The 24,330-nt window shown below is 38.7% G+C and overlaps 1 protein-coding gene across 3 annotated transcripts in view; it reads left to right on the plus strand.

The window, feature by feature from the left end:
• HEATR5A (HEAT repeat containing 5A) overlaps window positions 1–24,007 on the plus strand; it is a 73,244-nt gene extending 49,237 nt beyond the window's left edge. For 2 of the 3 annotated variants that reach the window (XM_086750054.1, XM_086750055.1), the window contains 15 exons: window positions 1,286–1,424; window positions 2,557–2,736; window positions 3,575–3,814; window positions 4,589–4,770; window positions 6,521–6,589; window positions 7,011–7,190; window positions 8,854–9,088; window positions 10,612–10,860; window positions 12,543–12,670; window positions 13,572–13,719; window positions 14,416–14,688; window positions 19,749–19,973; window positions 20,468–20,622; window positions 21,878–22,091; window positions 22,341–24,007. In XM_086750054.1, coding sequence (XP_086606180.1) covers window positions 1,286–1,424; window positions 2,557–2,736; window positions 3,575–3,814; window positions 4,589–4,770; window positions 6,521–6,589; window positions 7,011–7,190; window positions 8,854–9,088; window positions 10,612–10,860; window positions 12,543–12,670; window positions 13,572–13,719; window positions 14,416–14,688; window positions 19,749–19,973; window positions 20,468–20,622; window positions 21,878–22,091; window positions 22,341–22,642 — 2,919 coding nt within the window. In that variant the 3' untranslated portion in view covers window positions 22,643–24,007. Of the gene's footprint in view, window positions 1–1,285; window positions 1,425–2,553; window positions 2,737–3,574; window positions 3,815–4,588; window positions 4,771–6,520; window positions 6,590–7,010; window positions 7,191–8,853; window positions 9,089–10,611; window positions 10,861–12,542; window positions 12,671–13,571; window positions 13,720–14,415; window positions 14,689–19,748; window positions 19,974–20,467; window positions 20,623–21,877; window positions 22,092–22,340 lie in introns of all 3 variants that reach the window. The other variant, XM_086750053.1, reaches the window with a different exon arrangement.
• Window positions 24,008–24,330: the final 323 nt, after the last annotated feature.

The raw sequence follows: 24,330 nt of genomic DNA on the forward strand, positions 1-24,330 counted from the left end.
GGTATTAAATATGTATCTCGGTATTGTAAATCCATGTGCATGCATAGAAATTCACAAGACTAAGCTTAGTTTTGCTAATGTAACAAAGCTGAAATTCTGTATCATCCTGTTATCCTGAAGTTGTTCTTTTTAACTGTATGTTAACTAATACATATTAGTCATTTTGACTAACATTCATTGACCTGCTGCTAACAAATGAGGAGCATGACCTTACTGCAAGGTTTCCCTGCAGCAGACACTCAGCTCTGTCTATTTTAAGGATGGTGACAGCTAAGGGTACACAATTGCTTAGTTGTAGAGAATAATTTCTTTCATGATAGCCCAAGCTTAATTTAAAAGAAGCTGCATAAATATTGGTGTAGCTGTCTTCCCTGGCCGAACAGCTGCTTCATTGTATCTTTGGGATCCCCTTCAGAATGTTCTTAAAATTGAAAGCAAGCAAATAAAAATCAGAAAACCCCACTTTAACAAAAAAACCCTTGAGGCTATGTCTTGGTTTTTTAAATTATTTTTCCTTGTTCCTATAATATTGAATCTGTTATCATGTATTTTTCAGTATAAAAAACAAACACTGGCCTGGTGGTGTTAAAATATGGTGATGCTATAAACTTCTTTTGCTAGAAACTGCTCAGGAGAGCTGACTTGTCTCAGTGTGATACATTTACCAGTAACTCCCACCTTTCCTCTTGCCTTCTCTAAAATTTAATTTAATGTAATCTGAGTATATATTTTTTGCAATGAAATTGCAGCACTGTTCTCTTTGCCCTTTCTTATAAACTTCCTTTCATGCATGGAGTTCAGATTTACTAAAGCCTGATTGACTGTCTCACCCTTGGTTAAACTGGCATTTCTCTAGTTACATCTGAGGATGATTTGAGTAATTTTCTCTTGTACTGAGTTTTCAAACCTGTTACATATAACCTGTAGTCAAAGAATAAAGTTAATTGTTCACTGAGACCCTGATTCAGCTGTCGTTGAAGTTAATGGGGGTCTTTCTGCTGATAGCAGTGGGAGTTGGATCTGCCTCCAAACCAGTCTTATAAGTTACCTTTGGAGAGAAAATATTAAAAGTACTGATATGTTAAAAGTGATTACAGGAATTGCAAAAGCTTTCATTTTGGGTTAAAAAATCAAACAAATGAAAAAAAAACTGAGCAAAAATAGAATCAATTACATGCTTACTGACTTCACAGATTTGTCGTAACTGTGATTCTTCACAAAATACTGGCCTTACTGAGGTATTGCTGTAAAGGTTTGTTAGCTATCTTACTGTTTCTTCTTTTAGGTAAATCTCTGTAGCTCATACCTATTGTTGAGACGTGCAGTGGTGGCTTGCTTACGTCAACTTGTGCAAAGAGAAGCTGCTGAGGTATCAGAATATGCTGTTGCATTAGTTAAAGAGAGTAGAGAAGATTTTACTCCAGGTAACGTATTGAAGTTTTGCAATCAAAGAGCTTGACACTTTGATAGTGAATTTTAAACACGCTGTAGTATGGATGTGAAAACTTTGCTAAGTTCTTGAAATCTTTAACTCAAAAAGGTTTTCTGCTTTAGTTCTCTATATAGTACCAAATTATGGAAGCATCCAAACCCTTTCTTAGTGATAAAATGAAGATACTACTGCTTTTCTTATACTATAGATAGTAAGGGTCACTAAATGAGAAAATGCAAGTGGAGTTCCAGAGAAACGTAAGCCTATCTAGCCAGTAGCTGTTGTAGTAACTGCTTCATAGTCCTGCATTTTACATGCATATTCATAATTTTATTTTCCCACATAAATGTCTTCTTAAATTAAAAATCTGTCATTGAGGGAAGGTGTACAAAGCCTGTTGAAGAAAGTTTCTGATGACCTCTTTGGAGAACTGGTTAATTAATGATCAGCTGGGGTCCCTAGAATTTTTAACTTCCTAAAGGTTTGGGTTTTTTGCTAAAAGGCCTGAGAATGATCACTAGTTCATCCTCATGTGCCTTCCTGTGAGGGGACAGCAGTAATAAATGATTTCACTTTGCATTTCATTTCAAGCTCATCTGGAAATTTTCAGAAAAGATAGACTATAGCCATTTTGTAAAGATGCTGATTTTTAAAATTGGTAATACAGGGTAATATTCATTTAATGAATTATTTCTGTGTGTCTGGTTTTGAGCTTTGTTGGAGACAAGTTAAAACATTGTTTTAGAATTTCTTTATGAGTCAATGTCAGGAATCAGATGGTGAAAGACAATTTTTTTTTTTTCAGGAGCTCACATGCTGTGGTGATGGTAATGGGTAATGCTGTGAAATTCAGAGTAGGATTCTTTTTTTTTTTTTTTTTAAGCCTGGGATAACTTTCTTCCTGTTGTTAGGATGTTTCTGTAAAAGTTCAATGTTTTTGTTTTGTACTCAGAAGACTTAGATATAGTATTAAAGCAATTAATACTATTATTTCAAAAGTATTTCAGGGCTAGATACTTGTTGTTCTCAAGATACTCTGTGTGCAACCTTCAATGGGATTTCTGTGGTTATTACTGCAGTTTTGTGATGTACAGCGCTCAGCTCACAGACTTTGCTCTTAGCAGGTATTAACATCAGAGAAATAGGCCTGGAGGGGGCATTGCTGGGCTTGCTGGACAAAGAATTGGATCAAAGATTGTGCCAAGATATCAAAGAGACTCTGACTCATATGCTTACTTCAATGGCAGTTGAAAAGCTCTCTTTTTGGCTGAAGCTTTGTAAAGATGTTCTTGCTGCCTCAGCTGGTAAGTCCTAATACACTGTATTTGAGAATACAATGAAAATAAGGCCTGCAGCAGTACAGCATGTCACTGAGAGAAAGTATTCTTGTTTCTTGAATGTTTGACATTTATGAAGTGTATCGCCGTCCTTCGTATTGAAACACTGAACTCTTTAACTTAGTTCTTTCAGAAGGAATATGACTTTCTCCCTTCTGATTGCATTTTTGCTATCGAACAAGGTTTGGTAAATGTTTTGGTATTCTTGCCTGTTCATATTATTGTTGATTTTTGGTCCTAATATTAATTTATTTCCATATCAGAAGTGGAAATACAGAATATGTTTGAGCTTGTGGGTCCTGTGCCTAGTACCTACAAGAAAAATAGTCAGACCCTCTCTTTTCTTAATAATAGGAATGATATAGACCTTCTGTATCATAATGAAACTCCTGAGCAGATGAAATTAATTACTCGCTGGATACTGGGGGGTGGGGAGGAAGTTCTTTTATTTTATCTGCTGTACAGGAGAAAAACGTCTTGGACTTAGGTTTTATTTGGAAAGGTACTAGCTTCTGATGTGTCACACTTACTTCCAAGGTTTTTTTTCTGTCACTTCTTTCACTGCAGTTCTTCATTTACTTTCATGGTATTGATCTTGTCTTCCAGCAAGTAATATCAGCCAAACACGGTCGGTTTTGTTACATTTTAGTTTTAATTACTTTAAGACCCCAACATTGAAGGAAGTCATAGCAAGTTGGAGGCTAGAAATTGTCTTTGAAGATACTTATGAGTCCTTCTGTAGTTTTCAGTTACATTAAGAAAGAATATTACATTTCTTCTTTTTACCCCTGTGTCCTAAATACAGATTTCAATACAGTAGCTTCAGTAGATACCACTCAAGAAGAGGAAACTGCCAAAGTGGATGATGCATCTGTATTAACGTCTGACAGCGATGAGAAGTTCCATCCTTTCAGTAATCCACGATGGTCTACCAGAGTTTTTGCAGCAGAGTGTGTTTGTAAAATTATAAGCCAGTGCGAAAATGCCAGCAGTGCACATTTTGACATAACTTTGGCTCAGGAAAGAAAACAACGTGACTCAAGAGGTATGTGTTAAGCACTGACAGAATTTCACAGAATGCAAATTGTGCATAAAATAAATGTTAGCAGTTTGCATCTTAAGAAATTAATAATAAACTTTTTGTTTGTAATTGTTGAAACCTTTAATTACTCGGATTGGAAGCCTGTATTTATTAAGGTGTAGAGCAATTTTTATTTGCCATAATATTGGCATATTGCTGCAGTACTTTACCCTTACTTTCCTCATTATAGTACCGTGGCATATGTGTAGGAATTCATTGTTTCTGCATGAGCATTGGCAATCAGAAGTAATAGGCGGCACCATTCTACAACATCCCAGTTTGATAACTGGGAGTGTGACTAAACAACTCCACTTATTTTCTTTCCGTAATTTGCATAATTACCAGTAGAAACACAGTGCCAATTTTCAGTACCTCTCTGTGTTTATGTTGAGGTCTTTTCCTGAAAACACTTTTTTTAGAAAATCTGCCTCATACATAAAGATATTTATGTTTTATTCTAAGTACTTTTTTTTTTTCACATTCAAATGGAAAGGAGCCAAGATCAGCTAACATAAGATGTCCAAGTAAAACTGTTATATGCAAGCTGCATTAAGTAAATTCTTGATATGTGGTAAGGTAATATACATTTATATATAAGGTGTATTACCTTATATATAAATATAATACCTTTATATAAGGTAATATACATTTCAAAAATGTTGGGAGCAGTCTTATAAAATATATTATGTCTAAATGTAATAAAACTATTTTATTTTATAATTTCTGTTTTGTCTTCAGATGACTTTTTGGTATTGCATTTAGCTGACTTGATCCGTATGGCATTTATGGCTGCCACAGATCACAGTGATCAACTTCGTCTTTCTGGGCTTCAAACATTGCTGATTGTTGTTCGGAAGTTTGCAGCTGTTCCAGAACCAGAGTTTCCAGGTCATATAATTCTGGAGCAATATCAAGCCAATGTAAGCACCATTGCTCATAACTTTAGAAAGTTTAGAATTAATCACTAAAAGAAATTAGCTTTTTGCAGTGCATAGTGCTAGAGTTGGGTTTCAGTTAGTTACTGAAACTATTACTAATTTCTTCAACTTAACTTCCTTAGAAAGCATCTTTTCAGTTGGCATATAATGTTTTAGCCCCAAAGTTTTTCCAGTTTCAGCATTTTTCCCTGTTCCCTATTTGAATACACAAAAAGAGAATAGAGCATTGGGGCTTTTTTTTTTTTTTAAAGCATTGGTTTCAAAGTGTTGGAAGTATTGCAAGAAATATTAGGAGCAACTATCATTTTAAAACTAATATTTAAATATAAACAGCTTTTGCACACCAGAGATCACACTAGGAGATCATGGTCAATAAATAAGCTAGAGGAGGTAAAAGTGTGGATTGTACTCACAAGGTCTATTTCAGTTAAGTCGTGGTTGAGACTTAGAGAGAAGATGTCCTGATCATTTTGAATTCCAGACTGCACTTATGTTAAATATGACAGGCAGCTATGTTAAGCCTCATCTGGCTCTCATTCTTCAATTTCTAGCAGGCATTGAATAAGTCGGATCATTTTCTCTCACGAAGTTGAGAGATCCTGGCACTGAAGACATTCTAACCCACTTTGATCTTGCTTTTGCCATTACAGTTCTATTCTACAGGCACTTCTTTGTGGGAAAGAATTGCCTTGATCTAGTTTGGATCTACCAAGGGGAAAAATACAGTATCTGTCCTTGGTGTCCAAGACAATCAAGCAGGTCACAAGCAGAGCTTTTAATTCTCCTTTTAACCATCATTTCCCTTAAAGTTTCTACTAATACTATGCATAGATTTCTTTTTTTCCTGAACTGTTTCATAGAAGTTGAAGAGATGTGAAGCAGTTAGATATCTAGTCTTTTTCTTGTCCTTTTTTTTTTTTTTCCCATAACAATAACCAGAAATAGATGGATATAGATTTTCCAGAATGGTTTTCTGAAATCTTGTTCAGAAATTCCCTAAATGAAGCCTGAGCTTTAGGGGATCTTAAGAAACTGTTATTAATTGTCATTAAAAACAATGCCCTTTTCACTTATTTTCACAAACTTGTATTTGTGTACTTGTACTACACTTCATACTTCCATTTCAAAGAGTATCAGACTTAAGTCTGAGTTTCCAGGTATCAGCTAAAGCAGCAAGGGAAATTTGCGTTAGCCTTTAGTTAAATACCTTTCAACAATGAGAGTAGGTAAAATCTGCAACCTGATAAGTATATGTTTGTGTGTTCTTTATTAGGCGAATGGGATTTGTGCTCTCCCCTTCTTTCACGTTGCAAAGTTGACCAACTTCAGCTGTTTGTTTCCTTAAATCTGTGTTCTTTATGAGTAAGGAAATACCACTCATTAGGTGTCTTGCAAGTCTTTCATGGTTTGGGACATTGTTTTTTCTTCTGAGGGCTACTCATCAAGTTAAATGTTAGGAAGGAAGAGGATTCTGTTTCAGTTTTAGACTGTGCAAAAAATAGAATCAACTTTGAAGACCTTTGAAAGAGAACCATGTCTTCAGTGTAAGCAAAACAAACCAATAAAAGTATGACTGCAACTATCTCCTTGCTCTTTAACCTCACTGAAACAGTGGAAAAATGAAAAGGAAACTATACTTCATAAAGGAAAACTGCAACAAAGCCTACTTATGAAAACTCATTATTTAGTTAATTGCTCACTATCTATCACGTGCTGTGTAACTTCTTTTTAGGTTGGAGCAGCGCTTAGGCCTGCCTTTGCTCCAGAAACTCCTCCTGATGTCACTGCAAAAGCATGTCAGGCAAGTGTTGAAAGTCAGAAATTTTAGGTAATAGACCCTCTGAAATGTTCTTTTTGCTTGATACGCCACACAGGAAAAAGGAAATAAATCATCTAGTCTCAAATCCTCAGTGAACATAAAATAATGTCACCCATGTTACCTGTATGTTGTAACAACCCAAAGGTTTTATGCACTTTAAAATCTTTAGAGAAACTCTGTAGCTGTTGATACTTTCGTTGTTATTTATGATATCCCTCTAATGTTTTTGGCTTTTGTAACTTTTGTATACTGAACTGTAATGTCATTTAATTTTTATTGTTATCTGAGAGTAACTGTATTTCAGTAGAAATTAAATCTCATTTACATCATTTTATAAATTATAAAAACAGTATCCAGTGGTGTTTGGCTCTTGTTTCTCACTATTTCTGTTTTACAACACTAGGTATGCAGTGCCTGGATAGCAAGTGGTGTAGTAAGTGATCTTAATGACCTACGAAGGGTTCACCAGTTGCTTGTATCCTCTTTGGTCAAAGTGCAGGCTGGAAAAGAAGCACAAAGTCAACAATATAATGAAAGCGCCTCAACTATGGAGATACTGGCTGTGCTTAAGGCTTGGGCGGAGGTTAGTCTAACAGCTCTGTGATGACAGTCTCGACATGTGGTAGGTCAGTTAGAACCTTTCAGACAGAATGGATTCAGGAATTTCTTACATACTTCATTAAATAGAAGTTGCTGGTCCTTTGCTTTGATACCTCTAAACAGTACGTGAACTTTGTAAACTTGACAAAAGCACTGCTAGTTAAACTGTTTGTATTACACTATGCATTAAGACATATGTATAGTACTTAAGAAATATGAATTTCTTAACATGTTCTAATATTTCAATTTTAAATTGGCGTGGTATAAATGGCTATGGTGATGGTCCACTGAACATACCATCTTAAATAGGTGTCATTTTTCTCATTGTCTATTGGCATTTATTTTCTTACAGATAGTTCTTGTAAGTTTACAATGTCAGTTTAGTACTGCATTGGCTAACTGTCTTAAAGTTGGCTCACGTGAATACTGGTTTAATACATCTAAATGCAAGGTTAGATATTTAAAAATAAAAAATGTGGACAATGTACGTAATCTCTAGAAGATGTGTCTTAGGAAGCACCTTAAATGCTGAAGGTTGATAACCAGCTAAATCTGAGCATGTTATGTAGCTACTATGACACTTCTGTGTATAACCAGAGAGCTATTTTGAAGGAGAAGTTAGGCAACAGATAGCTTTTATGTGAACACTTGTAGAAAAACATACCAACCTCTGGTGTCCATACTTGAGAAAGGATATTGGCAAAATAGGAAAGCCATTGGAGAAAAGCTAGCAAGGGAGAATAAAAATCTTGAAAATACGCTTACACCGAGATATTTAAGTAGATCAGTCCCTTTCATCTGGTCAGGAAAAGATAAGGTGCTGTGATCAATTTAAGATTATTATATGGAGAAAAAGTTTTTAATGGCATATAACAATAACCTACCACTGGTCATAAGCTGAGACAAAATTCAGACTACATGTGAGACTTAACTATAAGAAGTGAAGATCTGTAGATTGTTCCAGTGTGTAATTAAGATGACTAGAAGTCTTCAAAGCAAACTCTGTGTAACTTTCTACTGGATCTCAGATATGAGAAACTATGACAAAGTAAAACTAGTTTTTCAATAACTAGAGCAGCATCTAGGGAAATTAACCTTCTCACACTGAAGTTAACCTACTGATGGTAACACTCAAAGTTTGCAGGTGGTGTAAGGCTGTACTCTTCGCTCTTTACTGCTAACACAGAGTAATACATAGTTTTGAGATGTTGGTTGCAAGTGCAATGTGGCATTTCAGTTAAAAATATTTAGGAATTATCTGACTGTGATTTCAGATCATGATTGTAAGTGTATTATTTGGTAATGAGTTTTTCAGTCTTGTAGCTGCAACTATTACAGGGTTTGATGGTTGGAAGCTAAAGCTGGGCAAGTAATATACTAATTTTTAAGAGCAGGGACGTTAACTGCAGCTGTGTTTAGGAATTTTAGTAGTTTTCCCTTTATGGAACTCTTGCCTCAAGATTAGCTGGGGGAGTGGATTCCGAAGATTTGAAAACAAGTGCTTGGTCCACCCATACCTACTGGACTTGAAGCTGGAATAGATTCTGAGCGAAACCTCATGTATGTTCAACAAGTTGTCATGCTAATGATCACAGTAGTTTTCCAAGTGTTAATATTTGTAAATCTCTCTCCAAATGTGTAAACAGGTTTACATAGTAGCAGTTGAAAAGCAGAAAAATAAAAGCGATGCACACAGTCACTATTTAAAAATTGCAAACTCTGCAGAAGAAAGCTACGGAGATGTAACATCTTCAGCCAGTGGACTTTTGGACTTAGTACAGGAAGATCTTGGAACACTAAGCAAGCTCTGGCTTGCTGCACTTCAGGATTTTGCTCTCTTAACTTTACCTTCAGAATATGCATTGCAACTACCTGCTGAAGGTAAGAAGGCAAATCAATTGTATTTTCATAGGTGTGCTGGTTTCCCCTTTGTCTGGTGGACTTGGCCAGGTCTAGGGCAGACCTACTGCTGGCCAGGGCCGAGCCAATTGGTGACAGTGATAATGCCTCTGTGATAATGTATTTAAGAAGGGGAAAATAGTTTTTTAAAAGTGAAGAAGCAGGGGCAGAGAGAGGGAGGCACAACCCTTGAGGGCCTTGTGACCCTCGCTCTCTGGCCTCCTGCTGGGTGGCCATCTGGACCCAACTTGGCCCATCCTGGCCAAGAGAAGTGAAGAGAGGAGATGTGAAGAGACGTGAGAGGTGTCTGCCTGCCAATTGTGAAGAATTTCTTGTGAGAGGAGCGGCTGCAGACACCAAGGTCAGTGAAGAAGGAGGGGGAGGAGTAATGGTGCTCCTGGCCAAGATTCCCCTGCAGCCTGTGGTGCAGTCCATGGTGGAGCAGGTTGTCCCCCTGCAGCCCATGGAGGCCCACGGAGGAGCAGAGATCTACTTGCAGCCTATGGTGGACCCCACGCCGGGGCAGGCAGATGCCTGAAGGAGGCTGTGGCCTGTGGAGGGGCCATGCTGGGGCAGCCTGTTCCTGAGGGACTGCACTCCGGGGAAATGGACTCCACACTGGAGCAGTTCACAAAGGACTGTAGTCCATAGGAGGGACCACACGCTGGGACTGGGGAAGAATGTGAGGAGTTCTTCCCCTGAGGAGGAAGGAGTGGTGGAAAACAACATGTGATGAACTGACCATAACCCCCATTCCCTTTTCCCCTCTGTGCCGCTCGGGGAAGGAAGGAGGTAGAGATAATTTGAAATTATATTATGCCTGGGAAGGGGCGCGGGGAGGGGGGAAGTTGTTTTTTTTTCTCTTTCTCATTATCCTGCTTTAGTTTTATTAATAATAAATTGAAATAGTTTTCCCCAAGTTGAGCCTGTTTTGCCCGTAACAGTAACTTGAATGATCTCTCCCTGTCCTTATCTCAAACCCTGAGCTGCTTCTTATATTTTATCTTCCCCGTTCCCTCGGAGGGTAGCGAGAGTGAGCGAAAGTCTGCATAGCTTGGTCCCAAGAGGGGCTACACTACCGCAGTAGGTCACTTGTAAGTGCACATCATTAATGTCCTAGCTGACTTGTGTTACGATTATGGTAAGATTAAATTGTATAGAGAATACTCATACTTACGTACCTATCTAAAGATAAAGACTGCTTTTGAGAACAGTACTTTTCACATCAGTGAAACCTGTTTGTTTGGTATTCTTGTTTGTTGGGTAGTTTTATGGTTGAAAGAAGAAAAATGTAATTGTACTGGATTCTATCCAAACAAATCTAAATGAAGTGCCCTCATTAGCCTGAGTTTTAATATTGCACATTTGAAAAAAAAAAAAGTTGTACATAAAATACGGTAAATAGAATTTCAGTAAGAAGAATAATCTCGTTTTATAAGAAAAGAACAAGAAATGGTGGTTGAAAATAAATGACATCTTTAAAACTTTAACTTCTCTTCTTGTAGGTGGTACATTTTATACAGCAGAGACAATCGAAAAAGCCAGACCTCATTACTACAACTCCTGGGCATTAATACTTTATGCTACAGCATTATGGCTTACTAGCACAGGTTTCATCGTTGTTGATCCAGATGAAGGAGTTACTAATCTCTCTAGACCTGTCACCCCAACTACAATGTGTCAAGATTCTTCTACCAGGCCCTTGGTGAAATCTCCTGAGGATGTGAATACTGACAGATTTCATCTTATCTTGGGTTAGTGAGTGCATAATCTGTCTAGATGCAAAGTGTCAATTTTAATAGATAAAACTGTTAACAAACAAGTATTTAACCATTCACATTTAACTGCATCATTGAATATTGCATCTCTCAGAAAAATATACAGTCAGAAGAATTTTAAGTCCTAGTGAGGAAATTGTAGAGTGTTTTCCCAAATGTGGTAGAAAAAAACACTCAGTGTGAGCTAAACAAGTCCTAAGCAAGTGCTTACTGCTCTACTCATAAATGTACAAGTTCAAGAGTGGGTTTTATAGTGGTTGTAGCACTGCAATTACAGAGTGTATGGTTTAGCATCACTGAAGTACAGTTTTGCATCACCAAATAGTGTGTAGGTTGGAAGGGACTGGTGGAGGTCATCTTGTCGTCCACCCTCTGCTCGAGCAGGGCCACCTAAAGCCAGTTGCCCAGAACCATCTCCAGACAGTTTTTGAATATCTCAAAGGATGGCGACTCCACAGCCTCTCTGGGCAACCTGTGTCAGAGCTCAGTCACCTTCACGGTAAATAAGTGTTTCCTTAAGTTCACATAAAGATATGTTTAAGCCTCTCATACTGCAGAGGCTAATCAGACAGTTGAATTCAGTCCCATTTCTCTAAATTTATACAATTAGGCATTTCTGGTGGTATTTTTTTTCCTTTGGTCTCCCTTTTGTATACTTCTTTTTTTGATCCCTATTTGGACTGGGTTTGTATGACCCAGATGCATATGGATTCTTTTGAATCCCAGTCTTGCTGCACAGAGCTAGCTTTCTTTTGAATTCCATTGCTCCCTCAGTTAAAAGTGGGACCTCTGATAAAAAAAAACCTACTCATTTCCCCAGCTTCCTGTACTACTGGATTAGTGCTTCAGACTTCGTATGCTTTACTATGGACACCTGGCTCATTTATTCTGCTTCTGAACGTATTCCACTTGTTCATTTTCACTTCCTACAGATAAACTGAAAGACATTTAAAACAGGGACACTTTCTGTTGCACAGCAGTTCCTTAGTGTACATTGATTAGTTTCCCAAGTCATCACACATTTTGGAATTACAGCTGTACAACTGGGACCACAGTTTATATGAAGTTTATCTCCAATGTCATAAAATGTCATCTGAAGGGTCCTGAAAGCTCAGAAAAAAAGTGATTGTTTTTATCTAGTGTCGGATTTGCAAGCTTAGGCTTTCATATAATTTACTCGTTGCTGGTGATCCAGTTGTGGTAGCTGCAATCTTTAGCATTTTTGTAAAATGGGAAGATAAAGCCTCAGCCTTTGAGTATGGGAACTATTATTACTTTTCCCATTACTTCCTTCTATTACAGAAACCAGTGTGATTAGGCAAATATTCGGCTATATACTCATTATGAATTATCTGCCTATTCATTGGACCGAGAGTTCAGTGCTTTACTCATAAATTGCTCTATTTTTCTTAATTTATTTACATTAATAGCCAGTTGTAATTGTGTCTTATACTGTCTAGAAGCTGAAGCTCTCTCGTTTTGAGGAAAATATAGCTCTTGCCCCAATGTATTAGCAATAGGAGATTTATTCACTTAATATAAAATGCAAATGCTATTTCTATGTCTGCTCAACCTACTCTTAGGTTACTTAGTAACTGACAAAATTACTTCTTAAAATTTTAAGCAAATATCATTGTTTTTTCTTCTGATGCTTACAGGAATTAGCGTGGAATTTCTCTGCTCTCCTCGATCAGATGCAGCAATGGAGAATATTATTGCCTGCTTACGTGCCCTGCAGGCACTCTTTGATGTTCCATGGCCAAGGTCTAAAATAGGTGGTGATCAGGTAATGTCTTAATGATCAAAAGCCTCTCAGAATTAAGACATAATTCTAGTTAGAACAATATCTCTATCCTCTACAGTATATCCAGGAATCTTCAACATGTAAGTAGTAGGTGAATTATACAGTTTACCGAAAACCAAAGCCCTAGAGGGAGAAGAGAAAATGAGCACAACATGGAACCTGTAAGAACAGAGGCAGAGAACTTGAGGACGTTTGGTCAGGAAGGAGTAATTAGATGACTAGGATGAGAGCCAGGTAAAGACAGAATTTCAGAAAAAAAGTTATCTTACTCCCTCTGTCAAGGGCCAGTTCAGTCAATTCTGTTGTAAATATTGAAGATGATAAAAGGAAACTGGACAAAAGCAGTGGTATTAAAAAAAAAAAAAAAGTCCTAAAAAACCACAGCACAACAGTGATCCTAAGAAGAAGTAGTAACTTCAAAATTCTTTTTTTTTTTTTTTCTTTAAATTAAGCTTTATACCATCCTGTGTGCCATGCAGTTGTTTAACACAGCAAAAGTGATAAAGCCTGTGGACATGCCTAAGTTCTGCTGAGTATTGGTGCTCTCTCCAAGGAGATGCATATACTGTAGGAGGGATACAGTGTAGCGTCCCCACCTTCAAGAGTTAAAAAGCTGTAAGATAAAGATTATTTGGGGTTTTTTTTACTAGTTTTAAGTGCCTTATTTCTAAATTACTGTGATTGCTATTTTTTGGGGGGAGAATCAAGCAGGAGTGCTGCTAATGGGAGCTAGGAGCTAGATTTTTAAGAAAATGTTAGCTCCTGTGACTGTATCAATTAGTGAGATTAGTAAGAGTAATAATGTTTGCTTCAACAAATATTAACAAGTTTCTAAAATTCCTGCAGTAAAATGGGGATATATTAAGCATTTTTCTTACTGTAGGAGTTGGGTGTAGAGCTGCTGAATGTTTTGCATCGACTAATATTGACCAGAGAATCACCTGATATTCAGCTTGCTGCCCTTGAAGTGGTTCGCCTGATTCTTTTTGCAGCGCAGGAACACGTCAAGGAAAAGCGGAGAAGTGCAGAAGGTACAGTAATATATGAGACGTTGAGTATATGTTATCAGGGTTAAAGCAGTTCTTTCTTGGAAAACTGGATTCTTGAAGTGATATTCCAAGATGCATCTTAATTGAAGTGTTGCAACTAATCCTGGTTTACTTAAGTCAGTCCAGGTGCATGATATAAGACATTGGGGTGGTATGATAGATAGCAGGTGGTTTTGGTGGTAACTAGAGAGCATGAAGTGAAGCAGAGAGCTGGAGGAACTGCAGTTAGGATAGTCTTGTGTGGTGTCAGGGTGGGAGGAGTCTTAGTAAAAAGCGAGGATCAGCTGCAGTAGAGCAACTGAGAGACTCAGCACATGCAGCTGTTACAAGCCAGACTCCACTAGTTACTCTGATTGTAACTTCCTAAAATTATTTTTCCAAATGAAAAAAAATGGGAGAAGAAACAGAACACTTCTGTCAGGTGACTTCATATTGGCATGGTGCCTCAGCACGTTTTATGTCTGAATTTATTGCACACACGTTTGCCTTTTGACAATCAGTGCATCATTTGCTTATTCAGAAGGACGGATATTTGCCAGTAGAACTTTGCATATATATGCATGCACATGTATATCTATCAAGATTATCACCTGGTGAGGAAACAGTCTTAAGAAGTAAACTTTTTGCAGGCTGTACCTTGCTTCCAGATTTCTGCCATATTTCTTCTTTTTGTTTTAGTTGATGATGGTGCTGCAGAAAAGGAAACGTTACCGGAATTTGGAGAAGGCAAAGATACAGGAGGACTGGTGCCTGGGAAATCATTAGTCTTCGCAACACTGGAGTTGTGTGTTTGTATTCTTGTTAGACAGCTTCCCCAGCTTAACCCTAAATTAACTTGTAGCCCTGCAGTTCAATCTGGAAAGCATCTGTTATTGTCAGAAGATGGAAACAGACTGGTAGCAGCAGCATTAGTTATTCTCTCTGATGTTCCTGCAATCTGCTCTCCTGAAGGTATGCTGTTTCATTACAAGGAAAGATTAATGAAAGAATATTGGGCTCTTTTGAGCCCACTTGCTATTACCTAATTTTCTCAGCTGGATAAATCTGGCAGCAGGTTTTGTTGATTTGCTTGTGACAGTTTCCTGTTCTAATTAATTTTTTGACTGTCAGATTACAAAACAAGTTACAAAACTGAAGCAGTTTTAAAGGAGTAGTTTTTCTTTTCCTCCCACAAGTAGCAGTGCAATTAATAGATTCATTTTGTACAGGGAAGTATATGATAGCTACGTGATTATATTCTACCTGAATTGTCTATTCTAGAATTTATAATGCAGACATAAATTAAATTTAAAAGGGAAATGTATCATGTCACCTTCCACTAAAAGCCATCATTTAAACATTAGGAAACCACTGTAAGGAGTTATGGTTGATTTCTCAGATTAGTTGACTTTCACCTGTGATTCTTTTTGGCTTCACTCCGAATTTCAAGATGGTTACCCCCCCACTCCCCACAATATCATATTCATACATGTGATTTTTCAGTACTGTTTACTCTATAAACCATTTCTGCTCTACTCCTGTGTTCTCACCTTAGGTATCTGTGTTACCTTATGTAAATTTTTGCATTTATCAGCTCTGGAAATGTCTTATTTTTTCTTAATTTGTTCTCTGTTACAAGATTCTTCTTCCAGGGATAGCATACTCCAAATGGAATAGTATGTAGTTCTTGTTGTCATTGTAGGGTGATGATACAATTTCTCTTTTCCAACTGCAGCTCGGTATTTATCAGTTCAAAGCAAAAGGAAACAAACATAGATCTGAGGGCAACTATCTTGTATGAAAAATAATCTGTGATTTTTTATCATCTCCTTGTAGTTCTTTTTGTCTGTAGCTGTTGAAGTTAGTCCACAAACTAACAGCTTGCAGGATCAGACCAGATGGAATGTTTGCACTAGAGAACTTAAATGTTTAAGTCAGGTGACTAAAATTAGAAGCTTAAGCTTGCTTATTTAGTCAATTGAATAAGGAAGTATCTCCAAAATTCAACTCATATAATCAAAGACAAGAGAATTCCTATGTGGAATTGCATAATTTTTTCCCCTTTAAGTATGTAACTGAAGTTATAGTTCTGTGACTGCCACGTCTCTTACTTCAGATACCTGTCATGATATATATGCATAATTAAATTTTCAAATAAATTATGCTCATGAACTGCATTTCCAATTGAATTCCAATAGTCAATTTTCAGAGACTTGGCCGTTTAAAAATAGACATCTTCAGGTTCAGAGGAATGAATATGCATATGTCATTGTTCGACAGGTCTCTCATCAACATCATTATATTAAAATCTTAAAAACATAAGCATTTTACTGATTAAGGAAGGGCATAAGCTTATTAAGACATACACTTAACTCCCTGCTTTGCTGAATCAGAACTTAAGATAGCAGCAACACATAAGTATTCAGGTTTCTAGATTGTCCCCAATATGTGCAGAATTCTGTATCACTGTTAGATTCAAAGACATAAGAATATGCAAAACTGCTATGCCATGTTATTCCTGTGATGTTTGGTTTTTTTTTAATATTGTTTTAGTAGTCTCTTATTCTGACAGGACAACTATGAGATTTTCAGGGAGAGAATAAGATCTGTTCAGTAGGCTGTGGGACGATCTGCTTCTCTTCTTAGGTCTTCTTTTTCAAGATATTTGTTAGAGTTTTTTATTATAACTCTAGGATTTTTTTGTTATGCATTTTTAGTCTCCAATCCTCTTATTAATCCTACTGAATTTAGTGATTTCCTGGAGCAATGACATCCTTGGCTAACTAGACATTATGTGAGAGAAGTATTTCCTCTTAACAGTTTTGAAATTACCCCCTGTTAATTTCATTCACTGTATTGTCTTCATTGCAAAATATGCTTAGATGCTGATAATTTGTTTTCTGCTATTCAGTACTTTGTATACTTCCATAGCTTCTCTTCTTCTGCTCCTCAGTCGTTCTGATCTTGCTGTTCTTGCTTTTCATAGAATCATAGAATGGTTAGGGTTGGAAGGGACCTTCAAAGGTCATCTAGTCCAACCCCCCTGCAAGGAGCAGGGACATCCCCGACTAGATCAGGTTGCTCAGAGCCTCATCCAGACTGGCCTTGAACGTTTCCAGGGATGGGGCATCCACCACCTTTCTGGGCAACCTGTTCCAGTGTTCTATAACTCGCATTATAAAAAAATATTTTCCTAATATCCAATCTAAATCTACCCCCCTCTATTTTAAAACCATTACTCCTTGTCCTATCACAACAGGCCCTACTAAACAGCCTCTCCCCATCTTTCTTGTAGGCCCCCTTGAGGTACTGGAAGACCGCTATAAGGTCTCCCTGGAGCCTTCTCTTCTCCAGGCTGAACAGCCCCAACTCTCTCAGCCTGTCCTCGTAGGAGAGATGCTCCAGCCCTCTGATCATCTTTGTGGCCCTCCTCTGGACCTTCTCCAACTGGTCCATGTCCTTCTTATGTTGGGGGCTCCAGAACTGGACACAGTACTCCAGGTGGGGTCTCACCAGGGCAGAGTAGAGGGGCAGAATCACCTCCCTCGACCTGCTGGCCACGCTTCTCTTGATGCAGCCCAGGATGCGGTTGGCCTTCTGGGCCGCAAGGGCGCATTGCCGGCTCATGTTAAGCTTCTCATCCACCAGCACTCCCAAGTCCTTCTCCTCAGGGCTGCTCTCAATCCATTCCCCGCCCAGCCTGTATTTGTGCCTGGGATTGCCATGACCCAGGTGCAGGACCTTGCACTTGGCCTGGTTGAACTTCATGAGGTTGGCACGGGCCCACCTCTCCAGCCTGTCAAGGTCCCTCTGGATGGCATCCCTCCCTTCCAGCGTGTCGACGGCACCACACAACTTGGTGTCATCGGCGAACTTGCTGAGGGCGCACTCTATCCCACTGTCCATGTCACCGACAAAGATGTTGAACAGGGCCGGGCCCAACATGGACCCCTGAGGGACGCCACTCGTGACCGGTCTCCACATGGACATTGAGCCGTTGACCACCACTCTCTGAGTGCATCCAGCCAACTCCTTATCCACCAAGTGGTCCGTCCATCAAACCCGTGTCTCTCTAGTTTAGAGAGAAGGATGTTGTGCGGGACAGTGTCAGAAGCTTTGCACAAGTCCAGGTAGATGATATCTGTTGCTCGTCCCTTGTCCACCGATGCTGTCACCCCCTCATAGAAGGCCACCAAATTGGTCAGGTACGATCTGCCCTTGGTGAAGCCATGTTGGCTGTCGCCAACCACCTCCTTGGTCTCCATGTGCCTTAGCATGGTTTCCAGGAGAATCTGCTCCATGACCTTGCCAGGCACAGAGGTGAGGCTGACCAGCCTGTAGTTGCCCGGGTCCTCCTTGTTCCCCTTTTTAAAAATGGGGGTTATGTTCCCTCTATTCCATTCGTTGGGGACCTCACCAGACCACGATTTCTCAAATATGACGGTCAGTGGCTTGGCAACTTCATCCGCCAGTTCCCTCAGGACCCGAGGATGGATCTCATCAGGTCCTATGGACTTGTGCACCTTTAAGTTCCTCAGATGATCCTGAACCTGCTCTTCGAACCTGCCTTGCTTTTCTCTGAACATGACATAATTCCACACTTCATACAATAAAATAATTAAGGAAAAGATATATGTCATAGTTCAGCTCCGATCGGGACCAGACTACGCAGTCCCTCTCTCACTCCCCCCACCCTCCGAGAGAATAGGAGGAGATGATATAAGAAAAAACAGCTCGAGGTTTGAGATAAGGGCAGGGAGAAATCCTTAAAGTCACCGTCATGGGCAAAACAGACTCGACTTTTGGAAAACTATTCATTACTAAAAACAGCAGGATAATGAGACAGAGAATAAGATAACCTCCCCCCACACCTCCCTCTTCCTGGGCTTAACATTTTCTCTACTACCTTCCCCCCATGACGAGTGGCACGGGGGGAAGAGGGAATGGGGGTTGTGGTCAGTCCATCACACGTTGTTTCATGCCGCTGCTTTATCATTGGGGGAAGAACTCCTCACATTCCTCCCCTGCTCCGTTGTGGGGTCCCACCCCTACGCCACAGTCCTTTGTGAAACTGCTCCGGCGTGGGTCATCTCTTCCACAGGGTGCAGTCCCTCCAGAACAGCTGCCCCAGCAGGCCCTCCACGGGCTGCAGCCTCCTTCAGGCACCCGCCTGCCCCGGTGTTGGGTCCTCCACGGGCTGCAGGTGGATCTCTGCTCCTCCATGGACCTCCGTGGACGGACTGCAGGGGGACAACCTGCTCCACCATGGTTGTCACCACAGGCTGCAGGGGAATCTTGGCCAGGAGCCGCATTACTCCTCTCCCTTCTTCACTGACCTTGGTGTCTGCAGCCATTCCTCTCACAAGAAAAGTTCTTCACAACAGGCTGGCAGATGCCTCTCAGGATCTTCTCACATCTCATTCACTTCCCATCTCCTCTCCACTTCTTGCAGCCGGGCCGGGCCGAGTCGGGCCGAGATGGCCGCCCGGCGGGAGGCCAGAGGGTGAGGCCTGCAAGGCCCACAAGGCTCGCGCCTCCCCCTCTCTGCCCCCGCTCAGCTTCTTTACATCTTCTCTCCTTTCTTTTTTTTTTTTTTTTTTCCTGTTTTCCCCTTCTTAAATACACTATCGCAGAGGCATTATCACGGAACATTCTGCTACCAGTTGGCTTGGCCTTGGCCAGCAGCGGGTCTGCCCTCGGCCCGGCCGAGTCCACTAAACGAAGGGGAGCGACTTCTAGCAGTTTCCTACAGAAGCTACCACCTTAGGCCCCCTGTCACTAAACAAAACCAGAATATACAATGCTAATTTGAAAGAGGAAAAGGTTTAACTTTACTTAAGCAGTCTGACTCCATGTTTTGCACAATATTTCAAATCTTTCTTCAAATTACCAGTACCTCCATTCACATAGGTGATGAAAAATGAGAAGTTGTAAATAAAAAATATAATTCAAGAAAAACGCTTGAATTTTTTTTAATGTAAAAGGTACCTGGGTTTTCTTAATCTGTGAAATTAATTTGCTGTATTTTACAGGAAGTGTTTCAGTTCTTCCTACTATCTTGTACCTAATTATTGGAGTACTTAAAGAAACTGCTGTGAAATCGCGAGATGGCCAGTTACCTTTGACAGTTGCTGCATCTCTACAAGCTCTTAAAGGACTCTTGTCTTCTCCAATGGCTCGAGCAGAGAAGAGTCGGAGTGCTTGGACTGATCTTTTACGTAGTGCTTTGGTGACAGTGCTTGACTGTTGGGATCAAGGTAAGCAAAATTCGGAGGTTGTGTGTTTAAAAAACAAAACAGAAATTGTTTGAGTGAAAGGTTGATTGGTTTTATTTAAATTAAATTCATGCACATCTGAAAAAAAGACTAATATCTTAGTTACAGGAGAATTAACTGGCTACCAAGTACTGTTGAAACTATAGTGCAATCTTGTTCCCACAATTCATGAGAAGTCATCATCTGTAAAGGTATAGACGTGGGATTGCAGGCTTACCCTGCCTGCAGTTATTGTATTATGTAGTGCCACAATGTAGTTACATGGTATGATGCAATAAACAGGAGTTATGGGTTGGCCTTGGCTTTTATTATAGTAAAAGTCCATATCAGTGCATCAGCATTTGTCATGTCTTTGAAAAAAAGAGATTCCTAAAGAAATTTAGACATTGATACTTCTATTCCACCTCTTTCTAACACTTGGATTAATAGAATTACTTTTTAATGCAAATCTAACAGACTGCTTACTTTATTGATAGTAGATGGGCTTCTCCAAGAACTGGATGAAGTTAGCCTGCTCACTGCTATTACAGTATTTGTTATGTCTACCAGTCCAGAAGTTACTACCATAGAGTGCCTTCAAAAGCGTTGTATCGAGAAGTTTAAAATAACACTTGACTCAAAAGATCCTCTTGTAAGTACTGGTGAAGTTATAAGAATATCAATATCGTATGAAATGGACTTTAGCTTATTTTCTCTTCTGTTGTTTCACTTGTGCTGTGCGTTGATTCCAGATAATTCTGTCCTGGTTATATCTGTTGTATTTTAAAATACAGTTTGAACAAGTTAGCAAGAACATGTCCAGCAATGCATTTTATCAGAGAAATCACTCAGCTGTGGGTCTTCTGGAGCTGGAGCAAGGACCCCTACATAACTTCTGCTGTCCCACAAGCATCAGCTCGTCGCCGCTGCTGGAGGCAGTATATTGAACTAGATGAATGATTGAGCTAGTATATTTTTACATAGTTACCTTGGACTGTAGTGCCACACTTCATCTGTTACTATTATTCATCTAAAAAAACAGGATATCAGGGGAAAAAAAAAAAGATCATTGCAAATACAAATAGGTTTTCGAGGATTTGGGACTTCCTCACTCTGAAAGTCCAGCTCTGAGAATAACACACATTAGACTTCATGTTTGACCGAGAATTCACTGTGAACTGGTTTTCTTACATTTTCTCTAAATATATTAATGTAGTAGCAAAAATTTAAACAAAGTTACCTTTAACTTGAGAAATAGCTGTAAGAAAGTACTTTTTGATATATTGCATTTCTAGTTTTATAAAAATTTATTTCCACTGATAGGAAAATGAGGATGTCAAATATGACTGCAAGAAAATGGTACTATACACGTGCAAATTTTATCCACGTGTTTAGGCATCTGAGCCTTTCAGAAACTGTAGAAACTTGACAGTTTCGATGCTGTTGGCTTCCAATGATATGCAAGCTGCTTGCATCAGTTGAGGCTTTTTAAAATTGTGCCTGCAGTTTGACAGAGGTAACGTTTAACATTTTAAGCACCTATTTTAATTCGGCTGTATTTTTTGCGGAAAAAAAAGAGTCTATTTTCAAAACAATACTAAGATACGATCTTCACACAAAAATAATATTTTATCCTTAATTCAAAAATGTAGGAAGATACTTAGGACTTAGTGGAAAGAAACAGGAAGCATGATCTAGTTTCTCTTAATAATTCGATGACAAGTTATAATGCTCCTGTAAAGTAAGAAGGAGCATTAGAGGCCTGCAACCTGACGAATTCTTCAAGCTGTGAGGCACATTTTTCCCCCTCCCTAAAATTTTATCTGAGAAGCTGTGGGTTTTAAAACACTCTGACTTGTATTTTTAAGTAAAACACTTTGTAACTGCAAATTTGATTTTCCCTTTAGGTACAGTATAAGTGCTACCAGCTGCTGCACTCCATCTTTCAGCATCCAAACAAAACTGTGTCATATCCTTATATTCATTCTTTAGTACCATCTATTGTGGGAAAACTGCAGGAAACAGAAAAAGTGAAACCTGAAAATGCTGCTGAGCTTCAAGTCATTCAGGAGGGAATAAAGGTGGTTACAGCTCTTACAGCCACCGCTGAGGAAGAGCACCGTAAGTTCCATTACTACTATCCAAAGCATTAGACGTGCTGAAAGTTGCCATCGGTAACAAATTAAAACAACCAGTAGGAATCCAAGTCCTGAACAGTAATGGCTAACAAAATTGCTAACAAGAATGTTGGTGCTTTTTACCATACAGTTCAAATAATAGCAGCTTTATAGCTTGTGTTAAATGTTAACTTAGAGAAATACTTCTAGTTAGAATTTGTGTATGTTTACATTGCGTTTTCAATGTTTATAGGTGCTCATTTGGTGGTCTGCCTTCTTCCCATCCTTATTTCCTTTCTTTTGGATGAAAATGCCCTGGTTTCTGCTACAAACTCAGCAAAAAATCTACATGAGTTTGCTTTGCAAAATCTGATGCAGATTGGTCCACAGTACTCATCAGTTTTTAAAAAACTAATGGCTTCCTCTCCAACTATGAAAGCCAGGCTCGAGTCAGCTGTGAAAGGCAATCAAGAAAGCATCAAAGTGAAGACTGCTAAACATGCAAAGAATCCTGGGAAAAGTTCAAGCATTCAGCTAAAGACCAATTTTCTTTAAAGTCTCCTGTTGTCATTTTACGCACTTTGATATCAACAGGAAAAAAAATGTCCCTTTTAATTTCTAATCAGACTAGGATTGCTATGAATCAGTCTCATGTATTTCACTTTGCACTGAAGTATTACCGAAAGTTTTAAAGAGAAAGTGAATCTCTAGATAACTTTCTGCTCAAGTAAGTCTTCTTAAACATCTCTAAACACTATGAATTAATCTATCAGTGGTCATCTAATCTATATTTTTTGTTTATTTTGGACTAAAATACAGAAATGCACATGCCTGTATTTAAAAACTGTAGTGAACTTTACTATAGATACACTTAGGAGCAACCCGCACTTTGCCATTAAGTAAAATTGATTTTGGTTTAAATCAATGCTTGTCAAATATAAGTTACTCTAATTGGTTTTTGGATTTAACTGGGACATAAATTTACTTGCAGGTTGTAATCTATCCTAATTACTAATTTAACACACTGCATCATTAAGTAAACAGATTAAATATCCTTCTGAGCCTTGCAGTAGATTACTGTTGATCTCAAAAAATTCAACTCGATTAAGGTAATATCGATAGCTTTAATCCTAGTAACTTCTTGAGCTGGCCAAGACGTAACAAATGCTGTTACGTACAGCTTGACAGTGCTGCTTCACTGAGGACTCTGTAGTGCTTTACACGGTGGGACTATTATGCATATGTAAGTATCTGCAGGCTTGGTGCCTTGCCGCTTGACACAGTCTCACTTCTCAGGATGTATACCTGTGTTAATTTTGTATTATGCTAGCCAGGCAATTGAAGCTTACATATCATGTCCAGGATAGGACAGCAATTTTAATATACTGTGCCTCAATTCAGACACCTGCTCTATCTGGATGTATGTTTCCTGATCTTTAAATGATCGGTTATATATACATGTAACTCACCTAAATTTATGTATCTCTGCAATGAGAGACGGACATATTTGAAGTCAGCTTGTTTTGTGTCAAATAAAGTGCAACAAACTCATAACGTTTTTCTCAAGGAACATATTTTAATATAGAAAAATAACTATCAAAATTGCAATGGCTATAAAATATTTTCTACATATAGTGTATTGACTTCTTTCTTGAGACCAGTATTACCTATACCAAACACTATCAAGCTGAGGATAGTATTTCCTTCTTGAATCTAATTACTTTAAAAGAAAGAAAGAAAGAAAAATATTTACAGAACTGAGAAACACACTGTGACTCAGGAAAAGTGTGATGTACTGTATTTTATTATAAGTTTTGTATATAAATATAATTGTAAATTGTACAGAATTAACCATTTGACCAAAGTTCTAACAGTTCATTTTTCTAATTTACATAAATAAAGCTAATTTTCTTCACTTAAGATTTGTCTTAGTCATTTTACCCAATAGCAGAGGAGTTCTAAGGACTTCTGTAACAGAAAGAAACTGTTTGTATGCTGCCAGGAGGAAACTGATAAGAAATGTTTGGGCTAGATGCACCAAGGTCTGTGATGTGACATTGCAGGACTTCCTCTGTTCTGTATAGCACAATGGGTAAGTAAGTGGGAATAGGGAGATAGACTTTATGTGTGTAAATACCTCTTCTGGGCCAGGTGCTGAAATGAGTGAACTATAGTTGAGACACCTTCAATCCTTCACTGGAGAACCAGAAGTTCTCTGTTCCACCTCTTCATTGCAGTCAAAT

This window comes from Chlamydotis macqueenii, chromosome 5, assembly GCF_036417535.1.
Source record: "Chlamydotis macqueenii isolate bChlMac1 chromosome 5, bChlMac1.mat, whole genome shotgun sequence".
NCBI classification, from domain to species: domain Eukaryota; kingdom Metazoa; phylum Chordata; class Aves; order Otidiformes; family Otididae; genus Chlamydotis; species Chlamydotis macqueenii.